The 12,905-nt window shown below is 36.8% G+C and overlaps 1 protein-coding gene across 5 annotated transcripts in view; it reads left to right on the top strand.

Moving 5' to 3' along the window:
- Positions 1 to 12,905, top strand: part of BICC1 (BicC family RNA binding protein 1) — a 284,594-nt gene that overhangs the window by 178,663 nt on the left and 93,026 nt on the right. For all 5 annotated transcript variants that reach the window (XM_058543413.1, XM_058543410.1, XM_058543409.1 and 2 more), the window contains one exon: positions 121 to 190. In XM_058543413.1, the coding sequence (XP_058399396.1) occupies positions 124 to 190 (67 nt within the window). In that variant the 5' untranslated portion in view covers positions 121 to 123. The remainder of the gene's footprint in view (positions 1 to 120; positions 191 to 12,905) is intronic.

The following is a 12,905-nucleotide window of genomic DNA, read 5'->3' as shown; positions in this document are numbered from 1 at the left end:
TGCATCAACATGAGGCTAAAGACTTGAAAATAATCTTTTTTTTTTTTTTGAAAAATCTTATCTGTAAATACAAGTTCTTAATTGAATCAATATTTTTCGCTCTCTCAATTTTTGTTACAGATCATGGAGGAAACAAATACGCAGATTGCTTGGCCGTCAAAACTGAAGATCGGAGCCAAATCCAAGAAAGGTAAATCGTGAGAGATGGAGAAATTGGTGGTTTTGATAATGGAGACTATGGAATTACTGCACATTTGCCAGGGAGAAAATCAACTTTTATTCTTATCACGTTTTTACCAAAATATTTTTCAAATAGCGATATTTTGGGAGGATTATCATAATTAAAAACAATGTAGTACAACCTTTTATTCAACAACAGAAAAATATTTTTAAGTATTTTATTATAATAGGAATGTTATTCTAGAAGATACCATAACAACTTATGATTTCAAGGATGCCCATTCATTTGATGGCCATGAGTCATGGTAACACTCCACATTTAATAATGTGTTTTCAACACATGAACTCCCAATGTTTACACCTTAGGCTTCTTGTTTATGTACTATACAACTTTAGTAGCTGATTTTTTTCCCCTGCAATGTGATACCTTAGATTTCCTTTCTTGACTGCTCCTTCTCCTCTTCATCTATTGGACGGTGAAGAATCCACTAGCATTCTCTTTTCGGCCAAGATTTCCTTTGCTGGGCCTTTCCTCTGCTTTATCCTTGAGGACACTAACCAATGCATGGATGGCCAGAAATGGAAGTATAGGCACCCTTAGTTTTCTTCCAAGATTTCATAGTATTTTCAAATGACCTGCCAGTATATATTTTTATGGATAGTTTTTATTTTTAAAGTATAATCTTAGTCTCAACAAACTTTGTTGTGCATACTTCATTAAAAGATATGTGCTGTCATTAGGAGATAGTGAAAAATGCTATCAAACAATTCAAAAAACAATGACTTTGCAAGCTGAGCCTTATCCATTATAGTCTAGCTTTTTGTTGTTGCTGTGCAGTTTCATATTTGCTGTCCCTTCTCCCTATGACTTTTATTGCTAAATGATACTAAACATTGCAAGATTTCTCAATTTCCTTTGTTATTTTAGTCCAGATTTCCTTCTTTTAATCTTATTTTATTAGTGTTACTCATCGCATGGAATGTAAATTATTTAAAAGTTATTGTTGTGAGTGTGGTTAGCTGGACTTCAATGGACTAGAATTCCTACAGAATCTCTGATAGTTACTTTCTTATTTGTGATCATGTTTGCAAGAAATGGGAAGCCTGTGTGCTAAACAGTCAGGAGGAGACATGGTGAATTTCCAAGTGTAATTTCATCACTTTGTATAAACTTTGCATTTGCCAAGTGCTATAGGACATATTCTCAATTAATCTTCAGTATGTTGAGATGTTTTGTATTCCTTATGCAGAAGAAGAAACTGCCGTTAGTGGGTTATCTACCTATTTGGTTGTTGGTGGCTGTTGAAAAATCCCTGGCCTACCTCTTGAGTAAATTGGAACTTGAACATAGACTGTATCCTCTTTCCCTATTGTCAGGTATTTTTTACTTAAAGAATGAAATGAGCTTCATTACTATCCTAATAAAAAATGTAATTTGATCCGTCCCCAAAGAAAACCTTCAAGGAAACATGAATATTAAAACAATTCCAGATAAATTTGCATGCCTTAGTCTCTTGCGTTACCCATGCTACAGTTTTTTCCCCCACTATCATGAGAAACTGAGAATTGATTAATTTTTATTCAAAACATGTTACAACTTTAGAGATTTTAGATAATATGGAGATGAATAAATTAGGTTCATGTTTTAGATTGGTTTCCAGTCATTGACACACTTAACCCATTCAGAATGGCCATCTATATACCACATTTTGATTATAGATTTTGCTTTGAAAATAAGAATATTTCAGCAGTACATTTGAGGGCATTTAGCATAATTTCCACATGGTTAAAGTTAGCTTTTGGAATTATGCCTAAGAATTGATCCCTCTAGGCCTAGGTCCTCAGACATCATTTTATTTTTTATTATTTATGAAGTGCTATGAATGCACACAGTACTGTATGATGAGCAAAATGTGCCAGAAGAGAGAGATTGAGCTAAAGGAAGAGAGAAAAAATCAAGAGTTTTTCTCAAAGGAATTTTCTATTCGGAGTTTACTTGAGTCTCTCTTATTACTTAAACATACAGCTGCTGAATCAGTTCTTGGCTAACATCCCTGATATGTATATTCCCATATTGTTTTAAAAATGGTTTAATTCAGGGATGAAGTTTGTTTGACTGTAATTTGTATTTAGTAGAAGTAAAATGAAAATGGCAGGAGGAACTTTAGAAGGTAAATATTTGCTCTTTCATCTGATGTGGTTATTCACCTCTGAATGTTGTAGAGGAAAGAGTTATTGGTCTTTATTTTAAGGCTTCTTCATCCCAAACTATTATTATTCAAGAGACCAAAGAATATAAATGTACCTAGGGACTTGTGCCATGTTTTGGATGATTATTAAATTCTAAATCCCATGGTGATGTGAAGATTGGGAATATAAAGATAATCCCCACACTATGGTAGAGAGACAGTACAGCCATGGGTTTGCATTGTATTTCACTTTATAGATTTATGATGCTTATTGGTTGAATACTTGAGCCTAGGCAAACATTTTTCATGGCTACTGTTACCACAGTCTGCCCCCTTCTTTACCTTATTGGAATTTAGTCCTTTGTTTTTCTAGTGAACTTCCAGTAGTGGTGTCCAAACTTTATTTGTTAAACCATCAGTTCTTTATCAGAGCAGCTGTATGGCTTCTTTGGGTGAGGTGCTGGTAGGATGCTGGCAGAAAGGCAAAAGGCAACAACTTGAATTTGCCATCAGTTAGAAGATTTAGATTCTTCTCTCAAGATTCTGGTTCAGTAGGTCTGGGGTGGGACTGGAACAAGTATTTAACAAGGTCCCCTGGTAGTTCTTATGGTTAAGCTTAGTTTGGGAAACAAAAATCTCACCATCTGACATGGGAATATCATGATTTAGTCACTAAGGAGACCATGTGTTCAAAAGGCGATGGATGATGACTACTGAAATACAGGCAAAGTCCCTCAACAGTCCCTTCTCCTGGAGGATGTCCATCTTGGTTTCTAAAGAACTGCACTTTTATGGATTTATTAATTTTACGTTTCTGTCATGTTTGTAGTCAGTTAACGTGGATAAATTTAGAGTGATGCTAACCATTGTTCTGTGCCTGTGTGAGATATGATTTTAGGTACAAGACCATCTGGTGTTTGTCCCCTCTCTCTGCCACTCTTCCTCCTTTGTCACCCTGCCCACCCTTCTTTCTTCCCTCTCTCCTTCCCTTTCACTCCTCTTCCATTCCCCTTTAACTCTATATAATGTAGTGAAAAAAAAGTAATAGAAACATTTTCATTCAGTAAGCAGAGCATTTTGGGGAAGTGCATGTTTTGTGATACAAACTCATGGACTATAGAATTAAAAAAAAAATTCCTGAGTATTTGAAATTATTGGGAGGTTGAATCCTCGTTAGAGCCAGAAAGAACAAAGAATTGAAGATTCAGTATAATGGACATTTAAATAGGCAGCTCTAAGATTGTCTTAATGGGGGTCATGATTAAGAAAAATAAAACAATACTTAATATTTCTTTTGTATAACACAAATTTATTTTGAGTGGTAGAAAAACTCTTTCCAGCTCTTGGAGTCAGACTACTAGAACATTCTACTTTACATAGAAAAATCTGAAGGTTTGTGCCTGTGAGACCAGTATTTAAGAATTAAGGTGTTTAATAGTGTAAAACCTTACTAACTTAGAATAACTTTAGGCAGTGATTAAAATTTTGAATATGCTCTTCCAAATCATAGCCTACTTTAAAATAAATGTAGCTTCGTTAAAGTACAAATAGCATTTTGAACAATGTTTGACTGTTTTGCCAAATGGAAGTCCTGCCAGACCTGCCTTAACCAATAGATAAAAGTGATTTGTAATGAGAATTTATCACACTGGTATGATTGTGCTGCATGCTTCACCATGCAAGATGAGTTTGTTCTCTTAAATAAGGTAAACATTTTTCTTGAAGTCTTCTTTTTGCTCTTAATTTGCTCATCAATCTCTTCTTAGACTGGCAAAGTTAAATGCGGGCAAAAATTGTTTAAAGTTTCTTTGCCAAATTCCAAATAAATGAAGTCAGCATTAATGAAGCTTTGTTGTCTTTTGTTCTGGGAAGGAGTTGTCCTGCAGAGTTTAACTAAATGATAGAAACTGTTCTCTGCCAGTGTTTCTCTTATGACCATTTATGATGCCCCAGGACTAGCAGGAATGAAAGGTGTTGACTGGATTGCTTGATGTATCCTGGTTTGGAGGTGATTTGGCACCAAGTTTGGCCATTCTCTTCCTCCTAGAATAAACAAGAGAGTCATAAACATTCCATGAGTTTTTATTATTTTTGGTTGCATTCCATCAGAAGAAGTGATATCTAATAGAATATCTTAGCATGAGAAAAATTGTAGACCATTAACTTTATTTTTTCCGGGGGAAAATGTTTTGTTGAGTGTTCACTTTGGACTGAGGCCTTTGACATAGTATTACTCAAAGGGCAGAGGGCAGAGAAGAGGCATGGCATGGTATGCTGGACCACAGTGTTTCCAATGGTGGGTTGTTACCTGTTAGTGTCTCAAAAATTATTTTAGTGATCACAACCAGCATGTAAAAAAATACAACTAGACTAGAAAAAAAATCAGAGTGTAAGAATATTGTTCCATGAAATTTTTCAGTCATACATGTCACTGTTTACATGTATGTATACAAACATGCATACACGTATATATATTACTAGGTTATGGTGTAAAATGCTGACAAAGAATGGTCAGAGAACACTGTTCTGTGAGATCAGTCCCCAAAAGGGTAAAGAGCACATGCATTTTGTTCATCACTGTATCCCTAGCACTGTAATCAGTACATAGTTGGCACTCAGTAAATATTTGCAGATTGCCTGATAACTCAATGATGGTTATAGTGGAACCACTAATACAGATGGGAATGCATATCACTAAGGTGTATTGTGTAGGAAAATGATTTAGAATCATGGCCTTCACACAGGAGTGGCATTCACTGTTATGAAAAATAGCCACTAATGATGTCTTTCCCGTAGGCCAATTAAGTGAACGAATGTGGGACACCATTTGCGGCTGATGTGACTAAAGCTCCTTTTAGTGATTCTGAGTAGTCCTAGCAGGGGAAATGGAAGGAAACTTAAGGAAAATGACCTGATGGTTGTCGTTCATGGGATATCTAAATGAGTGAAGCTCTGGTGCCATTCTTAGTAGGCATGTAATTGAGACTTAACAAGACGCAGCCTCCTGGTTGTCTTCCAGACCAGAGTTGTTTTTCTTGTGGCTATTTTAATTAGTATTTGGTTACATAAGAGTAATATTGGGTACTACCATTTGTTCAGACCTACTGGGGCCAAGCACTGCTAAATAGTTTGCATATATAATCTTATTTAATGATCAGAGCAACCATATGAGTTAGGTAGTAATATTTTCATTTTACAGGTGAATAGACTAAGGCACATGAAGTAGAATACCTTGCAGAGAGTTTTACCTTTAGTAAGTAGCAGACCCCAAACTTGAACTCAGGTCTGTTTTCAGAGCCCCAAATCCTGTACTCTAATGCCTTTTCTCAAACCGCACCTGGGTGAGATGACACCTTTCTTGATGCCTTTCCTCATTCCACGGTGTTCTCTGATGAAGTATCCCTTCAGCGACCATTGCCAGGCGTGCTGATTATAATCAGTAATAATAATAATCAGTTTCATAATGCCTTAGTCCTTGGGAATTACAGATACTTATTCATGGTAGGCTGAGATTAGCATGCCCTTACTCTTACAGATAACGCCTCCTTTTTCAGGGGGAGTTAGATTTAATGGTTAAAAAAACATGAAACCACTCATAGCTGTGTAAGTTTTTTAAAAAGCCTGCTTCTGAATTTTAACTTGATATTTCATGTTGTCATGTGCTATTTCCTTAGGAAGAGACTTTTTGGTTTGTCATTAAGCTAAACAACTTCTAAGACAGATTTGAAAGGAAAATAAGCTCAGAATATGTTATAAATTGCTTGGAGGGTTTTTACTTGCCTTTTTGTTTTCAATCTTTAAAAGTAGTTTCCATGACCTGCCAGGGACCATTGTATTTCTGCTGGGTCGAAAGATTTTGTCCTTAACGTTTTTGTATATTAATGTGACTGATCATCAATTGATGAATGCTAATTAGGGGCCAAGAGTAGGAATTCAGCCAAAGAGCTGTATAAGTTGTATGCAGTGTACTAATAGTCACTCTGGTTAGAGAGAGCATGGTCTAACTAGGACCTCTCAGAGGAGGATGGGGACCTGGGGTATTTTTAGTTCTTGGAGCTCCCAGTATACTTAAACAATAAAAGGCTTATAAAAATTAATGTATGTTTTAAATATACAATTTGTCAGTATATCTCTTTCTACATGAATAACCTCATTTGTACATAGTGCCAAATGTGCAAATTTGAGATTCTTTCTGAATACGTGCTCTCACACACACACCATTTTACCAGTGAAATGATTCATGCTCTCAGTGCTACGTTATCAAGACTAAGGACCTGAGCTTGGTTCATTTCTTGATCTCCCACTGGTTCCCCTTTCTTGCTTTCTGAAGGCCCCGAGGATTGGCTTACTTGCTCATCTTGCAGCTGCCACAAGCTAGCTCCTCTTTGCAGTCTTCTCTCTCCTGTACCAAGGCCAAAGAAGAAGATGGACTTAGCTTTTCAATTGTCCCCTCAAACCTGAAATAAGAAATGTATCGGGTGTGTTTTTAAAAAAGATATTTTCCATTAACTTATTAAGGAAACAGATTTTGAGTGGAATGGAAAAAAAATTGGGAGTGGAATGGAGAGGTAAGAAAGTAAATGGAAAAAGTGAAAGCATCAAGAGAATGAGAAGACAAGCCAGAGACTGGGAGAAAATATTTGCATAAGACATATCTGATCAAGGACTGTTACCCAAAAATACAAAGATCTTCTAAAACTCAATAATAAGGAAATGAACAACTCAATTAAAACATGGGCAAAAGATCTGAACAAACAGCTCACCAAAGAAGATATGCAGATGGCAAATAAGTATATGAAAAGATGCTCAACGTCATATGTCGTTAGGTAATTGCAAATTAAAACAATGAGATGCTATTACACACCTATTAGAATGGCTGAAATCCAAAACAGGGACAACACTAATTGCTGACAAGGATGTGGAGCAACAGGAACTCTCATTCGTTGCTGGTGGGAATGCAAAATGGTACAGCCACTTTGGAAGACAGGCAGTTTCTGACAAAACCAAACATACTCTTATCAGCAGTTGCATTCCTTGATGTTTTCCTAAAGGAGTTGAAAACTTATATCCTTAGGAAAACCTACACATGAATGTGTATAGCAGCTTTCTTCGTAATCACCAAATCTTGGAAGCAACCAAGATCTCCTTCAGTAGGTGGATGGATAACAAGCTGTGGTACATCCAGACAGTGGAATATTATTCAGTGCTAAAAAGAAATGAGTTATCAAGCCACAAAAAGACATGAAGGAGCATTAAATGCATATTACTAAATGAAATAAGCCAAACATACTGTATGATTCCATCTATATGACATTGTGGGAAAGATAAAACTATGGAGACAGTAAAAAGATTAGTGGTTAGTGGTTTCTAAAGGTTTGGGGGAAAGGAAAGATGAATAGACAGAGCACAGAGGATTTTTAGGGCAGTGAAACTATTCTGTATGATCTAAAATAGTAGATATGTGTCATTATATATTTGTCAAAACCCATAGACTGGGTTGTGATGTTGATGGTGTGGGAAGCAGTGCCTGTGTGTGTGGAGGGGCATATGGGAACTCTCTGTACTTCCCACTAAATTTTTCTCTAAACCTGAAACTGCTCTAAAACATAGTCTATATTAAAAAAAAAATAGTCATAGATATTGGGTACAATACTTTAATCAGCATTTTAAAGTGTATTATATGCAAAGATAATGTTATATGATCAAAAATAACTTCTTAATGTGTAAGTTTAAAAGCACCATGAAATCTCTTAAGAACCAATGAAAAGTTTTTTGTTTTTTCTTTTTTGGTGAGGAAGATTAGCCCTGAGCTAACATCCGTTGCCAATCCTCCTCTTTTTGCTGAGGAAGACTGGCCCTGGGCTAACATCAGTGCCCATCTTCCTCTGCTTTAAATGGGACACCGCCAAAGCATGGCTTGACAAGCGGTGCGTCGGTCCGTGCCTGGGATCTGAACCTGCAAACCCCAGGCCACTGAAGCGGAGCATGTGAACTTAACCGCTATGCCACCAGGCTGATCCAGAACCAATGAAAAGTTTTATAAAATAAAATAAAAAAAAATAGAAAGTGAGAAGGATGGTTAAATAGTAAATCACACCTTTTTATTCCTCAGAAAGTGGCTGGAGCCAAGTCATGATTGATCTGAGCTCACCTGCCTCTGTGCCCGCTGTCTCCCTTCTTGGGAGAGCTCCTTCTCCCTCAGCCATCTTGTTTCCTGAACAGATGTTTTAAGTCTCTTGCCTTTAGAGAAGAAAGTACCAACCCAACATCCCTTCCATCTGCAGTTCTTCTTCCCTGTCAAACCCTATGAGGAGGAAGGGCAAAAATATTTCTTATTTGCTTACCTGGTAATAGGCATTGTGCTAGATGTTACCTGTGTTATCTCTTTAATCCTCAACAATAACCCATTAGAATGACCATTATTGTCTCCATTATACACATTAATAACTGATGCGGAGAGATGATATAACTTGTTTGCTGTCATACGTAGAGTTTGAAGTGATAGAGTTAGGATATAATCTTTGATTTCAAAGTTCAGGGTATTTCCCTCAACTCCAGAAGCATGCACATAGGTGCTAATGATGAGTGTGTGGTCACAAAAGGAATGAAGATTCCCCAGCACATTCATTTAAGAAAACCCAGGCTTAGAATATGTTTCTTAACTGTCTTCTCCAAGAAGAAAGGCAATCCTAACTCCTTACCCACATTTTAGAAGTTTGCTGGATGTCTATCTTGTAAAATTTTTCAACCTAGATTTATTTTTATTATTCTTTGTACTTTTTGCTGTATCTTTCTTTCCTTTTCTCCTCTTTTGAAACCCATTAATGGTTTTACTGGGATTTATATACTTTTATCTGGAATAGTGTTTCTCAACCTGGGATGGTTTTATCCTCCAGGGAACATTTGACAATGTCTGGAGATATTTTTGGTTGTCACAAGTGGGAGGTGATGTTACTGGCATCTAGTGGGTAGAGGCCGGGGATGATGCTAAACATCCTACAATGCACAGGACAGCCCCCACAACAAGAATTATCGAGCACAAAGTATCAATGGTGCGAGGTTGAAAAATGCTGAGCTTAGGGGAGTGAACGTGGTATCAGGAGACTGCTGTCCACATAGCACTGATTCTTGCTGGAACATTTTATGAAGCCTGGTGCATTGTGTAACTGGCTTCCTTTCGCAGCATTAGAAACAGGATAGTTTATATTAGTGACTCCTGAAGGAGGACTGTACACGTGTAACAACATAGGTGAACTGACAGAATTTCAGTAAAAGAGAGAAAACACGGTAGATGGCAGATCTACACATTTTAAAAGCCAGTTTGCGATCAATTTTGAATTATGTAGTTTGTGCAACTTCAGCTGCTTGTTTATTCTCCATGAGTGTTTCACCGGTGTCTTGAGTTGTGCCTGTGGCTTCAGTGCTGGGGGATGGCCCGGCTGCCCTCCCGGTTCCTGCTGCCTGTATCTTCCATTCCTCTTTTCTGGAATGTGTAGTTGTGGTAACCGTGACAGTCTCTAAGGTTTATGACCATATTTGAACACCACAATGGTGCTGTCCGCTCCTGTTTTGGCCTGGAGATGAGCACCAAACTTTGATGGTTTCCAAAACTCTGTGTGGCCTTTCCCTGGTTTTGCTCTGCTCCGTCAGTCACGGCATTGCTGGACAGGACTCGGTGACATCTGTCAGGCCTGTCAGTAGCAATTAAATTATTTTCATGAAGCCTTTTTGCAGTTGCAAACCTAACTGAGCTACCATGTGGCATTTCTCATTAGCTAAGGAAAAGAACTTAAATCAGAATGGCATCCTCGTTTCTTCATATGTTGTTTTTGTGCCGTTAAAGGTGGTTTGTGGCTGATTATAACATTTTTATACAAACCTTGATACTAACAGACATTTTTATCGAGAGATGTTAGATTTCAGGAATGAGGAGTTACATTCTCTTTACATCTTGCTGCCAGAAATTACTCTTAAAGCAAAATAAGTCCTGCCTGAAATAAAATGAAAACAGCATATGTATGTTTTTGGCTGTTTGGTCTATGCAAATAGTTATGTGTTCTTACTTTATGAAAATAGGCCCATTCTACACGCACACATTTCTGCAATAGGATTTTTTTCTCTTAAAAAATGAGACGACGTCTTTCATAAAAGCACATAAACAAAACTATTTTTGTAGCTGTATGAAATGCCATTGTATGTATGTGGGATATGCATATATTATAATATGTTTTGACACATCCGATTTGATGGACAGTCGGTTGTTCTATTTTTTTCTGCAATGAATGTCAAATTTATTTTTCTACTTGTATGAGCTTTTCTGTTGCATAAATTCTCACAAATAGAAATCTTAGGTGACAAGTAATGAGCAACTTTAATATTTTTCAGGATTGCCGCAGTGTCCTCTCAAGTGACTATTGAACTCCTACCAGGCAGGGACTGAATTCTGGAAAGAGAAGTGACTCTTCTCTCCTACCTTTACCAACACTGTGCTTTCCCATCTTTGGCCAGTCTAAATAGTGAAAAATATGTTGTCTCATGCAATTCCTTAATTAATAGAAAAATCAAGCGTTTTTCATCTACTTATGGAACACTTATTTGTATTACTCTATGAATTGTTTGTCCTTACCTTTTGTTGGTTTATTGATAGCCATTCCCTATTCTGGTGAGTTGTTCGTCCTTTTTCTAATGAAATTAAGACATTTAAATTGTTTTTTCTACTCAGAAGTTTAAGATAACTTGTGCTTGTCTCTCACTGTAGTATTCAAACGGCTCATTTCTCACCATTAGTATTTATTTACAAGTAATATATGGATCATTTCTATTTCAAACTGGAAAGAAATGAATCAACCTTAAATAGTAATAATGTATTAATTTTTGGAGGACTGTAGAAGACTATGCATTAACTTTTCGGGCACTGAATTTTCAAAGTAAACTGTTTAAAGATTAGATCTTCAATATTAATAGCACGGAAATTTTATATGCACACACATACGCACGTGTGTATGGATGTATATGTACGTATGTGTGTAGGTTTGTGTGGCAATGCATGGGAAATACTCAAAATATTACACAAGAGTCATGGAATTTTTAAGTTTTCTTGGTGTAACAGAAACAAGATCCAGTAAATTGTATGGCTCTATTTCCATGTATTGGGTTTTGGTTTTGTGTCCTGGTAGAAAAAGTTTATGAAATTTTTTTCAATCCCTTATATTCAAGAGAAGCCTGCTTATATATACGTTATTTTAGATTGACTTGAATTCTATTTCTACACTGTGTCCGTTTCTAGAGTGGGATCCATAAATAAGAGTATTTAGTTTTTGGAATAATTTACTTCCTCTTCAACACTCAGTTTACATAACAGAACAAAACTCACCTTTTGCATTGCTCTGTTTCAGAAGGGTCCTTTGCTTTCTTTGTGTGTGTTGTCCATGCGCTGTCTCAAATCTGACACGGTACCAAGGAGTCCTGCTTTATTTCACGCAGCTCAGAGGTATGTGTGAATTTGGGAAAGTGAGGGAGAAGAAAGGAAAGAAGACTTTCAGCCACCAAAGATAAACAGTCGTGTACTGCATAACGACGTTTCACTCAGTTATGGACCGCACAGATGAAGGTGGTCCCGTAAGATTAGTACCATATAGCCTAGGTGTGTAGCAGGCTATAGCATCTAGGTTTGTGTAGACACACTCTATGATGTTAGCATAATGACGAAATTGCCTAACACATTTCCCAGAATGTGTCCTCGTTGTTAAGCAACACATGACTGTACATAGTTGAAATCAAACAATGTGTCCCTATTTCCTTTGCTTTCACCATCAAATGAGTATATTCTAATCTAATCCTCTTGGGTTTTCTCCTTAGGTCAATGCCTAATAGATTTTTATATCATAGGCAAGTTATGTAACACTCTCTCTTTCCACACCTGCAAAGTTTAATATCTCTATAGTCTAGGTTTGAAAGATTCATTAAATTTCATTGCAAAATATATGTTAGTTTCAAGTAAAGTTTGTTTTAGCAACATTGACTTATGTTCTCTTCTCCAACGCTTTATGCCATTTCACACCTTTACCTATGTTGTGTCTGCTGCAGAAGGGCATCTTCCACTCTTCTTTTTCCATCTAGTCAACTCCTAGTTATTCTTCCCCATCCATCTCAGGTGATATGTCTTCCTGGAAAGTTTCGCCCACCCTCCAGATGGAGTTTAATACTCTGTTCCCTGCACTAATTCAGTACTTAATACATACTTACATTTTGGCACTCTTCACGCTTGCATTGTATCAGCCTAGACATTTGCCTTTCCTTCTGGACTGTGAGCTCATTGACTTGTGTCAAAGGGTACCCTGTCTTATTCCCTTCCATGTGCACAGTGCCTGCTGGGAAGGTGAAGTTATAAACTATCAGTTAAAGTTTACATTATCATTTAGGTTTAGAATAAATTTGAAATTAATTCAACAATGATTTAAGTCATTTTGGTATCTTTTGAGTAACATTTAAGAAAGTGAAAAATGGCCCTGGCAGCTAGGCTGCAGTGTTCTCAAT

This window comes from Diceros bicornis, chromosome 6 (assembly GCF_020826845.1).
Source record: "Diceros bicornis minor isolate mBicDic1 chromosome 6, mDicBic1.mat.cur, whole genome shotgun sequence".
Classification (NCBI taxonomy): Eukaryota; Metazoa; Chordata; class Mammalia; order Perissodactyla; family Rhinocerotidae; genus Diceros; species Diceros bicornis.
The sequence above is the reverse complement of the archived record's forward strand: the minus strand, read 5'-3'. Positions and strand labels throughout refer to the sequence as shown.